At 42.0% G+C, this 24,916-nt stretch overlaps 1 protein-coding gene across 12 annotated transcripts in view; it reads left to right on the forward strand.

The window, feature by feature from the left end:
• The first annotated feature begins 2,637 nt into the window (after positions 1–2,637).
• GK (glycerol kinase) overlaps positions 2,638–24,916 on the forward strand; it is a 77,665-nt gene continuing 55,386 nt past the window's right edge. For 3 of the 12 annotated variants that reach the window (XM_016943688.3, XM_054676173.2, XM_009438897.5), the window contains exons 1-3: positions 2,704–2,911; positions 14,801–14,874; positions 17,313–17,419. In XM_016943688.3, the coding sequence (XP_016799177.1) occupies positions 2,834–2,911; positions 14,801–14,874; positions 17,313–17,419 (259 nt within the window). In that variant the 5' untranslated portion in view covers positions 2,704–2,833. Of the gene's footprint in view, positions 2,912–14,800; positions 14,875–17,312; positions 17,420–24,916 lie in introns of all 12 variants that reach the window. The other 9 variants (XM_003317405.5, XM_063803774.1, XM_003317403.5 and 6 more) reach the window with 8 other exon arrangements.

Below are 24,916 nucleotides of genomic sequence, written 5' to 3' on the forward strand. Positions count from 1 at the left end.
TTGTCCCTCTGGGGATTAATTCCAGGACGACCCCACCCCCGCCGCCCTCACCACACACACTCACCCTCCCTACCCCGAGGATACAAAAATCCAAGAATGCTCAAATGCCTTATATAAAATGGCATAGTATTTGCATGTAACCTATGCACATCCTCCAGTAAATTTAAATCATCTTTAGATTAACTATAACACCTAATACAATGTAAATGCTATGAAAATAGTTGTTACATGGTATTGTTTTTATTTGTATTGTTTGTTATTGTTGTATTGACATTTTTTCAAATATTTTTGATCTGCGGTTGGCTGAATCCTTGGATAAGAGACCCTCACATATGGAAGGCTGACTGTAATTCTAAAAAAATAAGACAAAGTGGACTTATAAGAATTCACAGTACGCCGGTCGCAGTGGCTCACGCCTGTGATCCCAGCACTTTGAGAGGCCAAGGCGGGCGGATCACGAGGTCAGGAGTTCGAGACCAGCCTGCCCAGCATGGTGAAACCCCATCTCTACTAAAAATACAACAAATTAGCCGGGCATGGTGGCGCGGGCCTGTAGTCCCAGCTACTTGGGAGGCTGACGCAGGAGAATTGCTTGAACCGGGCAGGTGGAGGTTGCAGTGAGCCAAGATTGCACCACTGCACTCCAGCCTGGGCGAAAGAGCAAGACTCCAACTCAAAAAAAAAAAAAAAAAAGTTCACAGTAAATATTTAAGATAGGCTGAGCTCAACTCTTCCATCTAACACCTTTCCCCTTATCTTTACCTCATCTCTAACAGGGTGCTGAGATGTGACGCCTGAAAGGCCAATATTTTGGCTTTTCAGTTTTGTTTTGGTGAAAGGAATGAGGATGTGGAATACACATTGTAGGAACCATAGGATCGACAAATTTAAGAATCCCTCATGTACATCTAGCCCAACTTATTCTGAAATGTCTGAATTCTGATCCCATTGTGCTGCCAAACAAATAATTTGCTGTCCTGTTGGAATCTGAGAGTCAAAAGTATGTGAAAGTTCAAACGTGGTCAGGGATTTTTTTTTTTTAATGGATCGATGTGGTAGGTTTGGTGGCTTTGTTTTTACTGCCTTCTAGAACCAAGAAAATCCTTTTCTATATCATTCACTCAACTAATGCCTTTCACTGTTTTTAGAGGCAAGTTGGCCTAGTTCCTGCTTATATGCCTGTCTCCCTCTTTTCCTCTTCCAGGAAATTCAGAGATACTGACTCATCTTCACTCTTATATTAAAGCAAGCCAGTTTATCGACAGTTATTAAATCTAGTATGTCCATAAGCAGGCTTCATCTGGAACATTAGAATGTGAGGTCTAGACGGTGTTTAGGAAAATTTGCTTTCAGATCATGTGTGGTAAAACTATACAAACAGAGATGGACAAGTGACGTGGTGTAGAGCAAGGTAAGAAAGGAAAAAAAAAAAAAAAAGGAAAAGAAATGATGTTCCAGAACACAGAGATTTGGGAATGGGATGGAAAGAAATGACAGTGGGTATGGCGGAGTGCTTTTAAAATTGATAGAGAGCATGGTGGGTTACAAAAGCAATTTAGTAATTTTCAATCAGCATTAAAAAAATGATATGCCATAGAATAAAAATACAAAATGCATACTGTGGAAGGACAAATATTGTTTTGGAAAGTTTTTCTATATATACATAAATGTATATTAGATGTATATAACATGTATTTACATGTGTAACAATTGTAACTACAAATGTGCTCCCCGCCCACACACACTGGAGCCTGGATTTGTTTTGTAAACTGTTTCGCAGTGTGGGTCTTGGTTCCAAGTTTGAAAGCCCTTAGAACACAGGATCCAGAAGGATCCGGGCAAGGTAAATTCAAGGTCAAGGCAGAGTCCCTTTTCTGTCCCCTGCCATCCAAAGCAGTTAATGGAGGGAGAGGAAATGGCGTGTGGGGGAGGGGACCGCAGAGTGAGGCCAAACGAGGAGCAAGGGCGCGTCAGGACGGAGTGGTGCCGGGCGCCTTCTGCCTGAATGGTCGATAGAGGAACTTGGGGAGGTTGATTTTGGGTGCTTTCCTTAAATGCTAAACCGAAAGAACTTCCGCGTTTCTTGTCCCTGAAAAGCTTGCAACGGTGAAGGATTCGCGTTGCTCCTTGAGGTGACCCTATATGGGGTCAATCCCAGCCAAAGGAATGATTACGATTACCAGGGGCCAGATGCAGGGAGGTGGGCGGGGCGTGGGAAACGCGGGAAGGCCGGGCCGGGTAGGTCCACACAGCGACTCACGTCGCTGCACGACTCTGCACAGCCCACTGGAGGGAACAAGCAGTTCTACACACTTTGAGACCCCTATGGAGGCGAGCCCCAGGACACTAGTGGAAGTGCGCTCTTTTCGCCGGCCAGGAGCGCTGCCTGCCAAAGGGCAGTACTCGTCTCCGCCCCAAGCCATGCAGCTGGATGGCTCTGCTGTCCGCTCGCCGGGCCCCCACGTGACCTACTGCGCGGGCCGCCGCCTCCACCGCGCCCAGGCCCCGCCCCCGTGACGTCTCATCGCCCTCTGCCTGTCCGAGCGTTCGGCTCTTTTGCGTTTGCTGATTGGCCAGCCCAGGTGACAGCGCCCACCCCCACCCCCCCCGACACGCCCCTGGAGCCTTGGGGTACGCGGTGGGGGGCGGGGCCTGGGCCGGAGGGGCGGGGTGAGAAGGCTGCGCGCGGGTAAAGGGGCCGCCTCGAGCGCGGTCCGAGCGTTCAGCGGACGCGCGCGGCCTCGATCTCTGGACTCGTCACCTGCCCCTCCCCCTCCCGCCGCCGTCACCCAGGAAACCGGCCGCAATCGCCGGCCGACCTGAAGCTGGTTTCATGGCAGCCTCAAAGAAGGCAGTTTTGGGGCCATTGGTGGGGGCGGTGGACCAGGGCACCAGTTCGACGCGCTTTTTGGTGAGCCCGGGGTGACATGTGAAGAGGCGCTGAGCCGGGGCGGGAGTCGGGGGACGGAGGGGGTGGCTGTTGTGTCCCCATCCCGCATCTCTCCGGCCCGGGGCCCCGGCCGCTGGGCAAGGGAGGGAGGCCGGAACGGGACCTGCCACACTGGGGATGCCCCACCCAGGCCTGGGGGACCTCGGCCTCTCATGACCCCCATGGCCGAGTTGAACAGTCGCAGTTTTGGTGGCGGAGCTGGGTCACCTACTAATGGGGTGACTCTTCCCCCAAAGGGAGCAGGGACTCTCCGAGCATCCGCGCAGAGCGGCCCGCTTGCAGTAGGGGACAGGTGGCCACATTGACGGCTACCGCGGTCTTCCCCAGGAACATTTGGCCTGCGAGACACAGGACGTCCTTGGATGGGGGGAAAGCTGTGTCACGGCTGTGGTAGCTAACACAGCGTCCTTTCCAGCAGTAGAACGAATAAAGTATTGGAGTGATGATGCGTTGTCATCCTCTCCCACAAAAATTGCAGAGGGTTGAATACTGGGGAGGGTGGCAGAACAAATTAGGAAACAGTCACACTACACTGCTTTTGCCATAATCTTTATTTAATTCCGAAGACTCGCAAATTTCAGTTCTGAGACTTTGCGCATTACAAACAAATGATTGTCCTTACTGTGCTTCAGAGCATAATGCGAGACGGAAATTCTGTTTCTCTTTTTATTTACCATGTGTGACAGCGCAGTTTTACCACAAAAGATTGCTATTTAAGTGACTCTGCTGATTAATTTTTGTGCAATTAGTAAACTTGCTCTTAAAGTGACCTAGCACAGAGTTCAGTAAGATAATTTAAAAGTAATTGAGGCCGGGCGCGGTGGCTCACACGTGTAATCCCAACAGTTTGGGAGGCTGAGGCGGGTGGATTACCTAAGGTCAGGAGTTCGAGACCAGCCTGGCCAACCTGGCATAACAAAAATTAGCTGGGCGTGGTGGCGGGCGCCTGTAATCCTACTTACCCGGGAGGCTGAGGCAGGAGAATCACTTGAACCCGGGAGGCGGAGGTTGCAGTGAGCGGAGATCACACCACTGCACTCCAGCCTGGGCAATCCAGCCTAGGCAACAGAGCGAGACTCTGTCTCAAAAAAATAAAAATAAATAAAAAATAAATAAAAGTAATTGAAATGAATGCCTGCTGATAAAAGCCCATGCTTTCAATGGATATTTGACTAACTTGGCAAGTTGATGTAAATATTTAATGATTATTTAGCTCTTCACTTTACCGCAAATCATGTTTTCCTGTGTTATTTAGTATGTATATATCTATACATATATACAGATATGTGTATATTTATACATAGGCATTATACATACAATGTATATATTTTTTCAAAGTTCTGTCAGAGCTGGCACTTGACTAAAAACTGCATTTGTGCTTTGATCCTGACATATCTTTTTTTGTCTAAAGTGAGAAGCTTTCAGTCTAATTTTGGTTTGAATCTTATTTAATGACTTACCCCGGTTTGAGCTGCCAAGCATAGTTCCACTGTCTCTTGCACTGTTTAACTTTTGATCACCCAGGGCAGGTTTCACTTTGTCTTATATTCATAGAAATGTTTATAGAGTAATCCTGAATCATAAGAAAGTTTGCTTAACTGGATTTGATTAATACATAATATACACGATCATCATCTTCCCAACTTAAGAAAGACCATTAAGACATGTGCCAACTAACTGTGGGTTGATGTTTAAAGCCATATTCAAGAATTGCCCACACAAATGCCTGCAGGGACCAGGCAGGTAGAAGGGGGAAGGCATACTACAGAGATATCCAGGTCAAGGGGACAGCTAGTAGCTGCCAAGCAGGAACACAAGCCCAGTGCTGCCAGATCGTCAGATTAAAAGCAGGTAGTCTAGAGTTTTCAATGAAATCTTTCAATTCTTAAATGTTGGCAATTAGTTTATAAAGCACTGTGGGGGCCAAACCAAGCATGGCAGATGTTCTCAAGTTTATACAGCCTTTGCTCAATATGAAAATGGGTAAAATATTTCATAACTTTGTAGGCTTCCTTTAGGAGTCAGTTTGAACTGTCCATGCCTTCTTTTTGACTCTTCATTATTGCTGTCCATGTAGCCCAGCAATCTTCTTTATTCACTGCAGGTTGTTCTTGGTCCCTCAGGTTTTGTTGCCTAAAAGACATCTTTCTACATCAATGAAGAAGGACTTGATCAACTTCATATTACCACAATTAATTTTTCAGTCTGTAACATGAACAACATGAGCCTTCAAAAATTGGCTCCTGTTTACTGGGTTCTGTGAGGCCTCGTCTCATTGCATGTAAGCTAAGATGCAAATTCAGAAGATTCTTATCCTGCTTAGAGAATGATTTATAAAAGTTGATCAATAAAATTGTCCTCTCCTTGAGAAACAACTATGAAAGCATGCTCTAGAGGCAAATAAAAAAACCTTAGAGATCCTGTGTGAAGTAGTGAAAAACTTAGGAATGGTTTAGCAAGGTGTTTTTTCCTTTGTTTATAAGGAGAGAGGTTGCTAAACCACTCCCTGCAAAATGCAGATAAAAGATTTGCTGAATAAGTGCTTCAATCACAAGATGATTCCCGGGAGTTATTCCAGTCATATTACTCCACGTTGTAATTATGACTGAAAAATAATTGCTTACCTCTCAGGAAAGAATACAGTGGATAAGAACTGTCATAAGGAAGCTTATAAAATTAAAGATATTTAAGTAATTTCCTATTATTCATTAAATTTGCATATTTAACTTGACTTTCCTGAGACCAATAATCTCTGCAAGCTTTCTTCTTCTTTTTTCTCTGTTAGCAATATTAGCTTTCTCCCATAAGGAGAAAAGGCTTTATCTGTGCTCTTTCATCCCAGGGAAATGCCTCCACCTCTATCCCACATATCCGCTTCTCTACCTCTAAATAGTGGCTCAACTGCCACCTTTTAGTGTAAGTCTTCCTCAAACCGTTACTCAGAATTCCCCCCCCTTCCTACAGCACTTTTAAAAATACTTCTATTAATAGCTCTTATTACCTTCCCCCTTGTATTATAATCGTATACCTGCTGTACTTGGGAGCAGGGTCCTCCTTTTAAGCTATTTGTCATGTTGACCAAGATGTTTTATGAAATACAAAGATGAACAGCACTTAAAGACTGTTCAGAGAGTGTTTTATACATGTTTATTGAGTAGATTTTTATTTCTCTTTAATAAGTTAACTGAATTATTTTTTATTTTATTTTATTTTTTTGAGACAGAATCTCGCTCTGTAGCCCAGGCTGGAGTGCAGTGGCATGATCTCGGCTCACTGCAGCCTCTACCTCCCAGGCTCAAGTGATTCTTCTGCCTCAGCCTCCTGAGTAGCTGGGATTACAGGCATGCGCCACCACGCCCGGCTAATTTTTACATTTTTAGTAGAGACGGGGTTTCACCATGTTGGTCAGGCTGGTCTCGAACTCCTGACGTCGTGATCCACCCACGTCGGCCTCCCAAAGTGCTGGTATTACAGGCGTCAGCCACCGTGCCCAGCCAAGTTAACTGAATTTTAATTCTGGTTTTCTTTCTTACCTCTTAAAACGTTCTTGGGTACGTTTGGTTTCTTAATTTCTTCTTACATTTTAGTAGTAGACATACAATAGAACATGTTCATTTCCTCATCAAATTGTCAAAGAATTAATCTTGGGACCCCATGCATATGCTTTGTACAAGCGGAAAATTTCCAACTTATCTGATAGGAAAGTGAATTGGGGTTGGCACATGGTAACTCAGATTGCAGAGTAGGAACTTCTTGGAAAGAGAATTAGTGTAACAGGTTTTAAGGAGGGGCCATTTCTTTGTAAGACAAAAGTTTCAGCTTAAACAATCAACTTCCTTCTTTAATTTGGTAACTTAATTTTTTCCCCACTATGATGATTTTTTAAAAGACTTGTAATGTGTTGTGGCTTGAAATGTGTCAGGTACTATGTTGAAGACTTTTCCAGCATTATCTCATTTAATCCTCATAACTCTGTGATGTAGATCGTATTAGTAAGCTTCTTTACACAGGTGATTAGACTGTGGCTGAGGATTGTGCCCAAGGTCACAGAGTAACTGGTGGAGCTAGGATTCAAGTCCAGGTCTGTTATACTCTGAAACCAGTCCTCCTGACTACTGCCTTGGGTTCCCCAGCTGTGTAGAGTACTGTGAAGGGGAAATGAGAGAAGGCGGAGGCCACCTTCTCACCTATTAATCAAGTGTCAGTTCTGATTATCATCACGAATGAATCTTCACCAAGAAAAACATACTTATAAATTGGTTTTGCAATCTATAAAAAATATTGCCTTTGAATGAGTACTGTGGGTTATGATCATCTTGTGACTCAAATTCAGTGGGTCCTAGGCAGGGCTCAGGTGTGTCACTGTGGATAATGGTTGCATAATCATTTTGTTTCAACAGACAATACATATAAAGAATGACTAGAATTGTAGCTCAGTGCTTGTTTTGGCAGGAAGCATTCCCTTGGCCCCAGCTGTCCCATCATACTTAGAGATCTCATAAGGCTTACAGATGGATTTCCTCTTTCCTTCATTTATGTATTCAACACATTTATTAAGCACCCATTATGGGCCAGGGACTAATGAACAATAAATTTGGTAAAACTGATTTGGCTCACAGTTGGAATGAGGCCACTCTTGTGATAAGTAGAGTTGTGATTCTTTTTGTTTTTTTTTTCTGAGACGGAGTCTCACTGTGTTACCCAGGCTGGAGTGCAGTGGCACGATCTCAGCTCACTGCAACCTCCGCCTCCCAGGTTCAAGCAATTCTCCTGCCTCAGCCTACTGAGTAGCTAGGATTACAGGTGTGCGCCACCATGCCCGGCTAATTTTTTTCTATTTTTAGTAGAGATGGGGTTTCACCATGTTGGCCAGGCTGGTCTTGAAATCCTGACCTCATGATCCGCCTGCCTCGGCCTCCCAAAGTGCTGGGATTACAGGCGTGAGCCACCACGCCCGGCCAAGTTGTGGTTCTTTTGTTGTTTCTTTCTTTCTCCACTACATTTGCTTGTTTCCTTGCCCATCACATTACACAAGTACCAGGAACACATTCTCAACAGAGAGCTGCCACCCACTCTTATCTTGTCTGTCACAAGACTAAGTGGTAAGAGCTTTCAATTTTGAGCTTCTTGAGGGATAGAACCATGTCATTTTTCTTCCCCAAAGCCTGACACAGCATCTGGCATGTGGTAGACACATGTTACATGAACCAACATTAGCAGCAAGGGACCTGCAAGGACTCAAGTGTGTTGACTGGAACGCTTGGATTAGAATAGACTGATAAAACTTGAGGCACCTTGGAAAAAGTCAAAATCAGAAACTATACCTCTATTTGATGTAGGTATATGCCATTTACTACAATTTCTTTCTTTCTTTTTTTTTTTTCCTTTTTGAGACAGAGTTCCACTCTTCTTGTTGCCCAGGCTGGAGTGCAATGGCGTGATCTCAGCTCACGGCAACCTCCGCCTCCTGGGTTCAAGCGATTCCCCTGCCTAGCCTCCCCGAGTAGCTGGGATTACAGGAATGTGCCACCACATCTGGCTAATTTTTTGTATTTTTAGTAGAGATGGGGTTTCTCCATGTTGGTCAGGCTGGTCTCAAACTCCCTACCTCAGGTGATCTACCCGCCTCGGCCTCCCAAAGTGCTGGGATTACAGGCGTGAGCCACCGTGCTTGGCCAATTTCATTTTTAAGAAAAACATAATTTCATTTGCTATGTTTTCTTTACTTCTGTGGCTTGTTGGAAGATGCCTTTTCTAGTCAAATTTGGCATGGAACATATTTGTGGCTAATATTTTTATTTTCAGTCACTCACATTTACGTAGTATCATGGTGTTCTCAAGAGGAAGTTTACATTTCTGAATAATGTCTTATCACATGGTAAAGTTTAGTGTGTCATAAAAGAGTAGGCTAGTGGGGAAATCACATGGGGAGGGAAATGAATGTGCACATTTATGATAGGACAGATGAATTAGTCATAGGATGAGTGAGGCAAGCCTACAGGACAGTTACTTAGTAAAGAGAGCATTTCAGCTCCCCAGAAGTCTCATTCTTATAAGGCAGAGAATACATGTGTTGTTTCAGAAGCTAATTTTTAAATATTTTTTGTTTTTGAGACGGAGTCTTGCTCTGTTGCCCAGGTTGGAGTGCAATGGTGTGATCTCAGCTTACTGCAACCTCCACCTCCTGAGTTCAAGTGATTCTCCCACCTCAGCCTCCCTAGTAGCTGGGATTATAGGTGTGCACCACCACACCCAGCTAATTTTTGTATTTTTATTGGAGATGGGGTTTTACCATGTTGGCCAGGCTGGTCTTGAACTCCTGACCTCAGGTGATCCGCCCACCTCGGCCTTCCAAAGTGCTGGGATTACAGGCGTGAGCCACCGGGCCCGGCCAAACACTTTTTTATAAAAACAATTTTCCTTGTTTTTTCAGTTTTTAATTACTCTCCTCCTCCAAATCTGGAATTGAGTCATAGTTTGCACATAGAGCTGAATATAGACCTGGTGACTTCCAACTGTAATACTATCACTTATAGGTAATAGTAATAATAATAATAATAATAACATAGCAGTAGTAGCAGCAGTGACAGTAGTGGTTACATCTTTTGGGTATATACTGTGTCTGCACTGAGCTAAATTCTCATTCTATGTTCACTTTCCTTGTTTCTTCCTTTTTAAATTGCCCTTCACCCAAAACAAAATCTGGAATTGAGACATGATTTGGGTTTAGAGATGAATATAGGACTGGCTTCCTATATTCATTATTCAGAATGAGTGATTTCTAATCCTTATTCTGTCATCTATTAGTGGTGGTGGGAGTAGTAATTGTAATAAAAGTAATTATAAAATTAGTAGCAGTAGTAGCAACAATGATAGTGTTGACACCTTTTGGATGTATACTCTGTGCCTATTCTATGCTAAATACTCTTCATAAATTACTTTATTATCCTTTTACAAATGAAAAACATAGAGGCTCAGAAAAAAATGTCAAATAGCTGATGTGGGCAGGGCTGGAGCTCGATGTGCCCCAGCTCTCTGTGCTTCCGGGGTCTGTGTGTGCTCTTTGCCTCTAAATCACACCAAGCATGACGTTGTCAACTACCTTTCTGGCCCACACAAAAGTCTGAGGACAGATTTTTTTTTTTTTCTTTCTTCTTTTTTTTTTTTTTTCCGAGACGGAGTCTCGCTCTGTTACCAGGCTGGAGTGCAGTGGCGTAATCTCGGCTCACTGCACCCTCCGCCTCCTGGGTTCAATCGATTCTCCTGCCTCAGCCTCCTGAGTAGCTGGGATTACAGGTGCATGCCACCATGCCTGGCAAATTTTTGTGTTTTTAGTAGAGACGGGGTTTCACTAGGTTGGTCAGGATGGTCTTGATCTCTTGACCTCGTGATCCGCCCACCTCGGCCTCCCAAAGTGCTGGGATTACAGGCATGAGCCACAGTGCCCAGCCTGGATCTTTTTCTTTAAGCTTATGACCTAAAATAGAAGCAACTGATCACTGGATATCTCCACTTCTGTGCCCAAGCAACATCTCAAACACACATTATCTAAAACAAAATTTGCAATCTCCTATGCGTTCCTGTCCGGAAGCTACTGCTCCTACCCTATCCCTTGTCTGGTAAACACTGCCTACTCAGTTGCGCTGACCTGTAACTTGTCATCCCTGAGTGTTGCTCTTTTTCCTGCTTGTACCTCCTGAATTAAGAATCTCTCTGCACTTGCACTTCACTTCTGTCAATCCCATCGCAGCTGCCCTCCTAGTGGAGGCCTCTGTATGTTTCACCTGGACTGCAGACACATTGCAACTGCTCTTCCTGTCCCAGTCTTGCCTCCCTCTAATCCTTTCTCATCAACAAGTACTGTGCACCCTCGCCCACCTGTACACCCTGCAGTCCTACGCCCACTGTCCCGCATGGACTCCCTTCTGTTCAACCTGAAGTCTTAGTTTAGAAGTTACCACTTCTGAGAGCCCTTCTCAGACCCTCATAATTCTGGGTTACATGTCCTTTCTCCTCTTCATAGCCCTGACAGCCCTATGTGAGGCAGAAGTTGCAGTGAGCTGAGATTGTGCCACTGCACTCCAGCCTGGGTGGCAGAGCCAGACCCTGTCTCAGACAAACACCCCAGCAAAAAAACAAATGACCAGGCTAGACATTGTATAAAGCAAGTGATACAGCCACTGCTATCTTTAATTGACAATGATTTCTGAAATCTACTTGAAAAAATCAGACTAGCATTCTTGCCTCTGGGTACTGTGTTTTAATGTGGAGTTAATTATCGTCTACCATAGAGTCTTGTGGAAACATCATTAGCCTTCTTTGTACATTTGCCCATCTGCAGACAAATCAATGGCCAGAAGACTTCATGTGAACCTAGATATATGAGGAAAAAAGTACTCTAGAACTTCATGTCCAGTACAATAGCCACTGGCCACATGTGGCTACTGATTACTTTAAATATGGCTAGTCTGAATTGAGTAGACTGTAAGTGTAAAATATATACCGGATTTCAAAGACTTAGTAAAAACAAATCATTAATATTTTATATCTATCACATGTCAAAACAATAGTTTATAGATATATTGGCTTAAATGTGTTATTAAAATTAATTTCATATGTTTCTTTTTATTTTTTAATGAGACAATTTAAAATTAGTATGTGGCTTGCGTTTTTGGTTTGGGTTATATTTCTTTTTTTTGTTTGTTTGTTTGTTTTTTTTGTTTTTTTCTTTTTTTTTTTTTTTTTAATTTTTTTTATTATACTTTAAGTTTTAGGGTACATGTGCACAGGTTTGGGTTATATTTCTATTGGACAGGCTACATACACTAAGGTGGTGTCAGTCTCCTAAGTTTCAGAGCTTTGATGAAGTAGGGAGGTCTAGGCTCCATCCTGGTACATCCAAATGTTGTTTGATTGGATGGCTTCATGGTCTAATACAGCAAATAGAATTTACCAAAATCCTTCTGTTTTCTGTGTCTCTTCCAAAGATCCATGAATTCATTTTTAGCATAAGGGCCCTGACGTTGCCCTAGTTAAAACTAGGAGGTGATGGAAGAGGGGTCTCATTCCATTCAGAGCCCCATAGGTCTGCTATTGAGGTTTTTATGAATTCAGCCAGCAAAAAGGGACACCTTGTTTCTTTCTTTCTCTCTCTCTCTCTCTTTCTCTTTTTCTTTCTTTCTTTCTTTCTTTCTTTCTTTCTTTCTTTCTTTCTTTCTTTCTTTCTTTATTTCTTTCTTTCCTTCCTTCCTTCCTTCCTTCTCTCTCTCTGTCTTTCTTTCTTTTCTGTCTGTCTGTCTGTCTTTCTTTCTTTCTTTCTTTCTTTCTTTCTTTCTTTCTTTCTTTCTTTCTGATGTAGTTTTGCTCTTGTGTCCCAGGCTGGAGTGCAATGGCATGATCTCAGCTCACTGCAACCTCCACCTCCTTGGTTCAAGTGATTCTCCTGCCTCAGCCTCCTGAGTAGCTGGGATTACAGGCATGCGCCACCACGCCCAACAAATTTTTGTATTTTTAGTAGAGACGGGGTTTTGCCATGTTGGCCAGGGTGGTCTCAAACTCCTGACCTCAGGTGATCCACCTGCTTCAGTCTCCCAAAGTGCCGGGCGTGAGCCACCGCGCCCGGCCAATACTTTGTTTTCTTAACCTAGAGTCCTTTAGGGATTTGAGAGTAGCAGGGAGCAGCTGTAATATGAATAACAGTAACACAGCTGGAATTTCCTATTGTAGTGAAGTTTTTCTGCACATAAGTGTTTCTCATTTTATCTGATAATTTTTGTCCTAATAAGTACATGTAATACATCATGTTTTTTGGACATTAAACAAATACTTATTGAGCACCAACTTTGTGCCTGGCACTATTCTAGTTCCTAGGGATACTTCAGTGAATAAAGCAGGGCAAATGGAACTGGCTTCCTAGAGACACACCCTAATGCTAATGGAGCTGGTATCCTAGAGACATACCCTAATGCTACCTTGTAAATCACAGGGCTATCACATGGTGTATGATGTATCAAGTTAACCTTTGACTTGTAAGATATTTTATCTTCTCAAAGGACTTCAGAATTTGCCCTCTTGCTTTCATTATGTTTATTATTTCCTCCAGAAAAGAGGAAAGGGGGCGTGTGTGATATAGAAGGAGGAAGGCAACATTCAACGCTTTTTATTTTCTTAGTCTGCATTGAACAGGTAATTTTCTCCCACAGGAAACCTAGGCATGGAAACACTTTACTAATTGGAAGTGACTTCACTGCTGTAATTAGAGTAATTTTGGAAGTTAATTTTAATCAAAATATGCATCTTACTCTGTAAGAGTAAGTACTTTGGTACTCAAATATAGATACTATAACATGGAAACAATATATATGAAAAACTTGCTCCCTCTCTCTCTCTGTATATATATAGATATCTATATATATTATATATATTTTATATACATCTATATATATTTTATAGATATATAGATATATATCTATATATATTTTATAGATATATATTTTATATAGATATATAGATATATATATATCTTATATATATATATAGATTTTTTTTTTTTTTGAGACAGTTTCACTCTTGTTGCCCAGGCTGGAGTGCAATAGCGTGATCTCGGCTCACCGCAACCTCTGCCTCCCGGGTTCCGGTTCAAGCAGTTCTCCTGCCTCAGCCTTCTGAGTAGCTGGGATTACAGGCATGCGCCACCACACCTAGCTAATTTTTGTATTTTTAGTAGAGACAGGGTTTCATCATGTTGGCCAGGCTGGTCTCAAACTCCTGACCTCGTGATCCGCCTGCCTCGGCCTCCCAAAGTGCTGGGGTTATAGGCATGAGCCACCACGCCCGGCAAAACTTGCTATATTTTAAAAAGTGTTGTTTTTAGTAGTGCTAAAATTGTAGAGGATCGTATTACACTTCTTTGTTAGTTTTCATCCATTGGTTTTAATGTTTTATATCAAGGGTCAGCAATTTATGACAAGCATGTCACAGAGAGTACTCAGCTGGATGGGGCCAAGTATATACTTATCCCTTTACTAACAAGGACTCTATTGCCTTTTTTTTTTTTTTTTTTTTGAGACGGAGTTTTCCTCTTGTCGCCCAGGGTGGAGCTCAATCTCAGCTCACTGCAATCTCCATCTCCTGGGTGGGTTCAAGGGATTCTCCTGCCTCAGCCTCCTGAGTAGCTGGGATTACAGGCTCCCACCACCACGCCTGGCTAATTTTTTGTGTTTTTAGTAGAGATGGGGTTTCACCATGTTGGCCAGTCTGGTCTCAAACTCCTGACCTTAAGTGATCTGCCTGCCTTGGCCTCCCAAAGTGCTGGGATTAAAGATGTAAGCCACCGTGTCTGGTCTTCTATTTCTCTTTTATAAGAGCTAGATGCGTAGCCACACTTCCCTTCAAAGGAATCTACACAGTACATGTCTATGTGCCTGAGTATCTGTGACCCTTTCTGTCTCCACGTCCAAGATAAATGGAGTGGAAACTTACACCATTGCTATTAGTATTGTATCAGCTCTCTTTTATTATTCTTGGTTTTCCTATTCTGTAAAATAAATCCATATTATTAATTAATGTGTTAAATTTCCGAGAACCATTTTGGTTTTTTAAGGAATAGGGAATTGCTTCTTAATTTACCTTTATCTTCAATAGGTTTCTTTTTACCTAAAGAGAAGTTATTTCTGATGCTGCCTTATATCTTTTATGAATCCATATGAAAAGAAAGTGGAACATCTTATATGGCATTTCATCTAATTGGACTTTTTCTACCAGTGAACAAGAACTTCAGTTACTGAATAACTTTAAACATCCTTGATATCTGCCTGCATTTTTACATTAATATTACAATATCTTTTTCAGGTTTTCAATTCAAAAACAGCTGAACTACTTAGTCATCATCAAGTAGAAATAAAACAAGAGTTCCCAAGAGAAGGGTATGTTTCCTAATTTAATATGTAAAGACACATTATGTTTGTTAGTCCATCTCACCCAACTTGCCCTGTGGATTTGTAAAGTAAACTTGGTCAGACATCCTCCTGAAAACATTTGAAAGGTTGTTATTAGTCAAGAAAATATGCAATAACTTGGTATGTCTTACATGTGAGGAATTGGTGGCTTAGGAATTCAGTTACAGATAAGGAATAAATAATAAAGTAATAAAGCAAAAGAGTATTAAATATCAGAAATTTCACATTAACTTTGAAGTCATTTAGTTTTGTGTTCCTATTATTGCAAAAATGCTGCTTTGCTGATTTGAGTGTCAGGTTTGTTTTATAATAAAGGTATCTTTTTAAAAAAGTATTCACATATCTTAACATCTAATACTAAAATCACATTTTTGGGAATAGTATTCATATGTAGTAATTGTGATTAAATATGATGTTAAGTATATTATTTAAAATTTAATGATGTTTATGATATAACCACTTTGAAAAACTGTGTTGCAGGTTATTGCAAAGCTAACCATACACCTGCAGCATTTCACTCTTAGGAATTTACCCAAGAGGAATAAAAGCATATGCCCATCGAAAGACTTGCACATGAATGTTTATAGCTACTTTATTAAAAGTCGCCCCAAACTGGAAACCACCCAAATGTCTGTCATCAGTAAGATGGATAACAATGGAATGCCATTTAGTAATTTTAAAAAAGTGGACAGATACTTGCACCAACACAAGGGAATGTCACTGGAAATATGGAAAATGAAAAAGTTGGATACAAAAGAGTATATACTGCATGACTCCATTTATCTGAAATTTTATAATAGTCTAAACTAATCTAGGATGATAGGAATCAGAAAAGTGGTTGTCTGTGAGGTGTGTGATTCACTTGAAAGGAGCATGAAAGAACTTTCTGGGATGCTGGAAATATTTTGTATCTTGACTGGGGTGTTGGTTAGATGGGTATTTCCGCTTGTCAAAACTCAGCAAATTGTGTGCTTTCGATCTGTGCATTTCACTGTAAAGTTTACCTCGATTTAAGAAAGAGAAAAAAATTGATGTGTTTCCAAATTGTATTGTCTTCTGCACATGAAAAAATGTCCTAATTTTTTAGAGTTCCTTTGTTTAATAATAAAAGTTATTGATACGTTAGCGGCATTAGCATGATTGTCCACAAGCCTGAACCCAGTGCAATTTGTAAAGAAGATACCTGAGTCTTGGCTAGATGAAAATTATAAACACACAGAAGGAGACTGGGTTTTTAAAAAGAAATTAGAGACGGCTTGGCGCGGTGGCTCACGCCTGTAATCCCAGCACTTTGGGAGGCCGAGGCAGGCGGATCATGAGGTCAGGAGATCGAGACCATCCTGGCTAACACGGTGAAACCTCGTCTCTACTAAAAATACAAAAAATTAGCCGGGCGTGGTGGCGGGCGCCTATAGTCCCAGCTACTCTGGAGGCTGAGGCAGGAGAATGGCGTGAACCCGAGAGGCGGAGCTTGCAGTGAGCCGAGATTGCGCCACTGCACTCCAGCACTGCACTCCAGCCTGGACGACAGAGCGAGACTCCATCTCAAAAAAAATAAAAATAAAAAAATTTAAAAAAAATTAGTTAGAGACAGAATTCAAAGCCCAGGAAAGGGAAGCATTTAGTTAGGCCTGAGAAAGGCAGAGAAGAAAGGCAGTTGGAATTCCCTTGCTACTTCTGGATCCTATGGTAGAATCATTTTAGTTTGTATCATTTCTACTTTTGGACTTCCTCAAATTACCATATTTCTCCTAGGCTTCTCACCTTTCTCATTTACTATTAGCCTTTCATCCTCCTGAGGCCCTGGTACTTTACCAAAATTATACTGAGATTGGGTCTGAGAACTTGGACCAATCACTTATCTACATGAAATAGTTAAAAGGAGTTTTAAATTTCTCCCTAAATTCCAACAAAACATTTTGGGAAAAAAGTAGCAAAAAAGACTAGTATACTTATTTGACTTTTCAGAATTCCTTTTGCTTCCCAAATATATCATTCTCAATAATAATAAATATATTTCCGTCTACTTAGAAATAATCAGCGATTAGTGAAACATGCAGATAATTTATCAAAATTAATTAAATCTGCAGGATATAAAGAAGGGGAACTAATTTCTTATTAGACTTGGAAAAATAATTTTAAAATAGGTAGATATTTGCTGTTTGTGGCCTGCCATTAGTGGCCTCCTTGAAAATGATTAATTACTATGTGGAGAATAATAAAATTGTAAGGAAATAGGCTTTTCTTGAAATCATTTCTTTAAAATGTGGAATGTAATTTGCTTTGCTTAATCTGGTTTTCTTTAATGTATGCACCAGCCACACCCTTTTAAGTTAACATTTCTATAGAAAAAAGTTATATTTGTGTTGCTTTCTTACTAACCAAATGCCTTCTTTTGTTCAAAGATGGGTGGAACAGGACCCTAAGGAAATTCTACATTCTGTCTATGAGTGTATAGAGAAAACATGTGAGAAACTTGGACAGCTCAATATTGATATTTCCAACATAAAAGGTATTTTAATAGAATATTTTACCCACATAGTAAGACTCTCAATCAAATTCATTAATTTAGTCTTTCAGCTTATAATTGAGTGCCTATGCAGTGCCAAGCATTTCTATGAGAACTTGAGGATACAACACTAAACAGGAAGATTTAAGTTCTTGTCCTCATGGAGCTTTTATTTGGATGGGGGCGAGATAATAAGAGCAGAAAAATATAATTTCAAATACTAAAAAGTTCCATTCCAAAAAATAAAAACCAAGTGGTATGGTGGGTTGTGCCTAGAAGGGCTTGCTTTAGATTAGGTGGCCAGGAAAAGCCTTTCTGAGGATGTGACACTTTTGCTGAGCTCTCAGAGGGCAAAAGGGGTCAGCCATGCCAGTGTCTAGAAGAGTGTTTGAGGAAAAGGATGCAGCACGTACAAAGGCCCTGAAGTGGGAATAAGCTTGGGACATTTCCGGGTCAGAAAGAAGGCCAGTGTGTCAAAAGAAGACTAAAAATGTTGAGCAATGAGACTGGGTAGGGGGTTTCAGTAGGCGATCAAATTGTGGAAGTGGGTCGGGCTTCATCAGCCATATTTAGGATTTTGGATGTTATTCTTAGTATCATAGGGAGCCATGAGAAAGTTTAAGCAAGGCGGCAAGGGATGACTTGCAGTTTCAAGGCAACTTTCTGACTGCTGTGTGGAGAGTAGATGGTAAAGGCAAAAGTGTGGACACAGGGAGACTAGTGCGGAGGCTGCTATGGAAGTCCTGAGAGAGGATGGTGGCTTGACCAATAATGGTAGCAGTGGAGGTGGAGAGAAAGGGCCAAGAATTTGCTGATAGACTGGATGTTGGGGTAACAGAGAGTAGTGGGGTTGAGGGAAGAGATTGGTCAAAGGTGATGCTTTGGTTTTTGCCAGAGCTCCTGGATAGATGAGGATGCCTTTTGCTAAGGAGAGAAAGACTAGAGGAATGAGTAGGTTGTGGGGAAGGGGTAATTGGAATCCAAACTCTTCACTTCTAAAATTTCCCTGAAATAATTGCTTGAGGGTGTTAGATTGTTATGGATTTCTCTGTGAAGTCCTAGTAGTTTTTGTTTTTTTTTTTTGAGATGGAGTCTCGATCTTGTCCCCAAGGCTGGAGTGCAGTGGCATGATCTCGGCTCACTGCAACTTCCACCTCCCAGGTTCAAGCAATTCTCCTGCCTCAGCCTCCCAGGTAGCTAGGATTACAGGCACACACCACCATGCCTGGCTAATTTTTTGTATTTTTAGTAGAGACGGGGTTTCACCATGCTGGCCAGGCTGGTCTCGAACTCCTGACCTCGTGACCCGCCCGCCTCGGCCTCCCAAAGTGTTGGGATTACAGGCATGAGCCACCGCGCCCAGCGAAGTCCTAGTAGTTTTAATTGAATATCTATGTTTGGCTTTTCATCATTCATATAGGGAAAAAAAATCCAGCCACCCAAGATTGATATAATAGCATAAAAGGTGGAAGCATAGTGTGGAAGTTTGCTGTCTACTTTATAGCCTAAAATTTTCAAGTTTACCATTCAAGGGCTCTTTTTTTCCTCCTTAGGTAGTTTGACTATAGATAGAGCGAACATCAATTGGTGGTGGTGGCTTGATTGCCATCATCTTGGCTTAGATACTTACCATCGCTCCTGAGCCTTTCCCCTATTTGTATAAATTAAAACTCACTTAAAAAAAAAGACTACAAATCTATAGAGTGCCTACTATGTGCCAGATGTGCTAAGGATACAATAGAGGTAATGCTTAAGTGCAGAAAACATGTTAATCTGATAATCACAAATAAATGGAAATGCATAAAATAATAGAGTTATTTCTGTTATTGCAGATTTTTTAAAAGTATAATTTGATATTTTATTAACAACTTTTAATATTATGCACATATTAATCCTATCCTCCCTTTATCCCTACATCTAAGTGGAAGGGCTTCAAACTTCTCTTAGGGTTGTAGTCCTGAACTTTAGATGAGCTGTGCATTAGTGATTGTTGTTGATCATTTCCTTGAGCTGTTCTTGCACTTCTCACAGTCTAAACAGTGCAAACAAATAATAGGCAATCAGTAGCACACTCTTGTCAAAATTACCAAAGACGTAGGTAATCCAGGCAGCTTAAAGCCATGTTTAGAATGTAGAGTCCAGGGTGATTGACCATGGCTTTGACATCATTCTACCTCCCTTACAGGTAAGGTAGGTTGTGATGTGTTGGCTTTCTGGACCCACTTGGATGCTATTCCTTTTTCCCTTGTTTTTACGGTTATGTGAAGATGACACACAACTCCTGCCCAAGTGATTTGTCTTCCATTTGCACTACCTGGTCTAAGAATTGAACAGGCAGCTTCTCTATACTCCTCTGTGTCTGGCCAGTGTGAAGTCCACATCTGAGCCAAACTGACCCAGCACTTCCATCTGTACAACTACCATCCTCTGGCCACAGAAGAGAACATCCCACAAGCTCCTCCATACCAGGCCAGTTGTACTATTTTTTTTTTCCCAGAAAATTTATCCAATTGGCATTGCCAAGGACCAAGCTTTTGCTTGCCTGCATAGAACTCTATATTACAAACTGTTAAAGCTGTAAAGGAGGCTGGGTGCAGTGGCTCACGCCTGTAATCCCAGCACTTTGGGAGGCCGAGGTGGGTGGATCACGAGGTCAGGAGTTCGAGACCAGCCTGGCCAACATGGTGAAACCCTGTTTCTACTGAAAATACAAAAATTAGCCAGGCGTGGTCGTGGGCGCCTGTAATCCCAGCTACTTGGGAGGTTGAGGCAGGAGAATCACTTGAACCCAGGAGGCAGAGGTTGTGGTGAGCCGAGATTGCCCCACTGTACTCCAGCCTGGGCAACAGAGCAAGACTTTGTTTCAAAAAAACAAAACCAACAAAAAAGGCTGGGCGCACATTGGCTCACGCGTGTAATCCCAGCACTTTGGGAGGTCGAGGCAGGCAGATCACCTGAGGTCAGGAGTTCGAGACCAGCCTGGCCAACATGGTGAAACCCTGTCTCTACTAAAAATACAAAAAATTAGCTGGGCGTGGTGGCGCACACCTGTAATCCCAGCTACCTAGGAGGCTGAGGCAGGAGAATCTCTAGAACCTGGGAGGCAGAAGTTGCAGTGAGCCGAGATGGCGCCATTGCACTCCAGCTTGGGCAACAAGAGCGAAACTCCATCTCAAAAACAAAACAAAACAAAAAAAAAACACTAAAGGATCTTCAGTCAACTAGACCAGCTCCCTCTATCTGCAAATTAGGGAAGAAGACTTAACTGCAGGTTATGTAGCTTTTTAGTGGTAGATTAGCATTAAAGCACAGCTCCCCTGACTCCTAGACCAGAGTTCTTTTTCCTGAGCCACACTGATGGTAATCTCACAAACCACTTCTGTTTTTATTTCTTGTGTGGCAAGTAAATTAACTTTGCCAACTGAAGAGTGATATCATTTATAGTCCTACCTGACAGTCATTAAGAGTTCTTCATGTCTGGTATTTCCTTGGCAAATTTCAATTTCATTGGTTTTGTTATGCTTATCTGACAGAAGGTTTGTTGATTTCAAGTCACTAGGAACAGTGCCTCCAAAATTAAAATTCACTCTCCAACTGAGCAGCATACACTAGCTCAAGGCAATTAAATAGACTGCTTCTTTCCTTCTAGCGGTAGAGTCAGCTCTGTTTGCCTGTCACTGGGCTCAAGGAATTACAAAGTATAAAGAGTCACAGTAGCAATTCCAAAATATAAAGAGTTACGGCTGGGCATGGTGGCTCACACCTGTAATCCCAGTACTTTGGGAGGCCGAGGCGGGTGGATCCCCTGAGGTTGGGAGTTCGAGACCAGCCTGACCAACCTGGAGAAACCCCATCTCTACTAAAAATACAACATTAGCTGAGCATGGTGGCTCATGCCTGTAATCCCAGCTACTCGGGAGGCTGAAGCAGGAAAAACGCTTGAACCCAGGAGGCAGAGGTAGCAGTGAGCCAAGATCACGCCGAGCCGAGATCATGCCATTGTACTCCAGCCTGGGCAACAAGAGCAAAACTCCATCTCAAAAAAAAAAAAAAAAAAAAGAGTTACATATTCATTCATGTGATAGAACGAAAACACAACATAAACTCTTTCAAAATTGAGAGCATAAAATTCTCAGAGATTAGATTATCTTGTATCTAAAACAATTATTTCCCTGTTAGAGAAAAGGGAAACCCACATATCCATTCCTCCACTGCCTTGCCCTACCCAACATATTCACACACATTTCTACCACCTCTTAGACTCATACTGTCAGGGGCCTCTCAGGGGTTTCAGGAAGGCACCTCGTTCTCCAAAATGTTTCCAGCAGCAGCCACATCTCATTTGCAGTTTTTCTAACCCACCTCAAGTACACATCTTCCAGAGCCTGTTTTAAAAAGCTTTATCAGGCCGGGCGCAGTGGCTCACGCCTGTAATCCCAGCACTTTGGGAGACTGAGGCGGGCGGATCACCTGAGGTCTGGAGTTTGAGACCAGCCTGACCAACATGGAGAAACCCTGTGTCTACTAAAAAATACAAAATTAGCCGGGCATGGTGGCGCATGCCTGTAATCCCAGCTACTTGGGAGGCTGAGGCAGGAGAATCACTTGAACCAGGGAGGCAGAGGTTGCGGTGAGCCGAGATCACGCCACTGCACTCCAACCTGGGCAACAACATCGAAACTCTGTCTCAAAAAAAAAATGAAAATAAAAAGCTTTATCTCTCTTCCCACATGGTATTACTTTTTGTAGCCAGAGAACCTTCCTCCGAAGCTCTTATTATTTTGTTCTGTGTGTTTTTAGTTTTCTCCTAAAAAATGTGTTATAATTATATGTTATGATTTTAATTTTAAAAAAGGATGCATCTCATCCATAATTCTACCAAGACAACAATTATTAACATCCTGGAGTATTTTCAAAGGCTCTTTTTTCTAAGGTATATTTTCTTAACTGTGATTATAACTTCACGGAAAATTTTAAGAAAAATTAACCAGGGATTTTGAGTGTAGCTTTTAACTAGTTTAATTTTACTACTGACATTCAGTGTAGAGAAAAGTACCCCCAAAGAGAATATGTGGGTAAAGTATGAAGCTGGTAAATGCAAGAGCAATACGATATATGATAATGGTTATGATATCCGTAAATGAAAGACTTTGAGGCCAGGAAATACATGTTTTATGCATGTGACTTTCATATTATCTTAAACGGTGCACATGAGGAGGAGTGGAGAATTATAAAACCTGAATGTGTTATTCTAAGAAAGAAGGAATTAAAATTAGGAACCATTAGGAATGGCACATGTGCTGAGATTAGCAGTTGGCAACGTTTTCTTTAAAAAACATAGAGGATTTTAGGGTAGGAATGACAAGACACTGGAACATTGAAAAAGTTCAGAGATAAGTTCACACATAAGACTTGTGTGCCCTGGGGAGAAATGGGTAGTAAAGACGTGTTTGTGGCTGGCAGAGAATCCTGGGAAGCTGTTTCACTGGACTTTGTCTGCAAGCAAAGCAATTTTACTTGGCATGAAGGAATCCAATTAAGATAGAAGAGAAAAAAGGAATGCCCAGGGAGGAACCCGTGACTGAAGAATCAGATTGAAATAGCTCTAAATTAGATTCTGAAGAAAAGTTAAAATGACCCGGTAAAGATAGGTAGCATGAGAGGCATAGAATAGTGACTCAAGGATTATGAGTAAGAAAGTAGCCAGCTTATTGATGGTAAAATTAACATAGTGAGGAGGAATAGGAGATTTTAGTTGACTATAAGTTCATTGTGATCCCATGTTGTAAAGTCGTCACACGCACAAAAAAATTACATTCACAATATGTACCCATAGAGCTGCTGCAGAATTCCTTTATTTGCCCTCCTTAGCTCAGTCCCATTCTCTGAAACTGTTACTCTACTCTCTTCTCAATAATAATGACCATGGCAGCAGCAGTAGGTAACATTTATTGAGTGCTTACTGTGTACCAGGCATGTGTTTTAATATACATTGACTCCTCACTGTAACCCTGTAAAGTTGGAACTATTACTCTCTCCATTTTACAAGACACAAAACTGAGACCCAGAGTCACACTGCTAGGAAGCACAGGAATTGGAATTTGAATCCCAGCTATCTGGCCTCAGAGCCTGAGCTCTAATGAATGGTGCCCCAAACTCTTGCCCTGTTTTGGCAGATAACCCTACCTCCTGCTTCATGGAGAAAGTTGAGGGTCTGCGGCCTTAAATCCTCACCTTCCTGTTGCTGTGCTTAATATCTGGATCTCCTGCCAACTTTCCTTCATCACAAGGGCAGCAATAGCCTTCTGCCCCACTTGGAGCTTCTCCCTCCACTTGTGCTGGTAATCCATCCTCTCCTGTCACTACATCAGTCAGAACCAAGTCCCCATTGATTCCTAGCCCCATCCATCCCCTCATTCTCCTTTCTTTTCTTTATTTACTTTTATAAACATTTTTGTCTTACCCAGAATCTCTTCCTTATACCCTATGCCTCTAAATTTCTTTGGAGTAGAATCTCAATCATCTTTGTATCTCTAGAAAATATTAAAATATATATATATATATATATATAAACTTTTAGATACAGAGGGTACATGTGCAGGTTTGTTATGTAGGTATATTGCATGATGCTGAGGTTTGGGGTACAGACCCGTCACCCAGTTAGTGAGCATACCACCCAATAGGTAGTTTTAGAAAAGATGTTGAATAAAGTAAGTCAATCTGCACTGGATAAATAGTATTAGAACAAGGGAGCTGATGTTCCCCCTCAGCTCTGTGCTGGTCAGAACATTCCTAGAGTATTGTGTTTTATTCTGGACGTACAATTTGAGTGATGTGGACATATACTTGCATGTTCCTAGGCATGGTGATAAAGGGACTTTAAACCATGCCATGTTTAGGTGGGGTCAGTTGAAGGAAATTGGATTGTTTAGGCTACACAGCAGAAGAGAAGACTTGAGGTACAAAAGAACTGCTTCAAGTTTTGAAAGACTGGCATGTAGAAGGATTACCCTTATTCTATATATCTCCAAAGAATATGACTAAGATCGGGAGGTGGAAGCTACACAAAAAAAGATTTTTTTTTTTTTGAGACAGAGTCTTGCTCTGTCACCCAGGCAGGAGTGCAGTGGCCTGATTTCGGCTCACTGCAAGCTCCGCCTCCCAGGTTCATGCCATTCTCCTGCCTCAGCCTCCCGAGTAGCTGGGACTACAGGCGCCCACCACCACACCCAGCTAATTTTTTTTGTATTTTTAGTAGAGATGGGGTTTCACCGTGTTAGCCAGGATGGTCTTGATCTCCTGACCTCAGGATCCACCCACCTCGGCCTCCCAGAGTGCTGGGATTACAGATGTGAGCCACCGCACCCGGCCACAGAAAATGATTTTTATTCTTTTTTTTTTTTTTTTGAGACAGGATCTAACTATGTTGCCCAGTCTGGAGTGCAGTGGCACCATCATAGCTCACTGCAACCCCAAACTCCTGGGCTCAAGCAATCCTCC

The sequence above is a fragment of the Pan troglodytes genome, chromosome X, assembly GCF_028858775.2.
Source record: "Pan troglodytes isolate AG18354 chromosome X, NHGRI_mPanTro3-v2.0_pri, whole genome shotgun sequence".
Lineage (NCBI taxonomy): Eukaryota > Metazoa > Chordata > Mammalia > Primates > Hominidae > Pan > Pan troglodytes.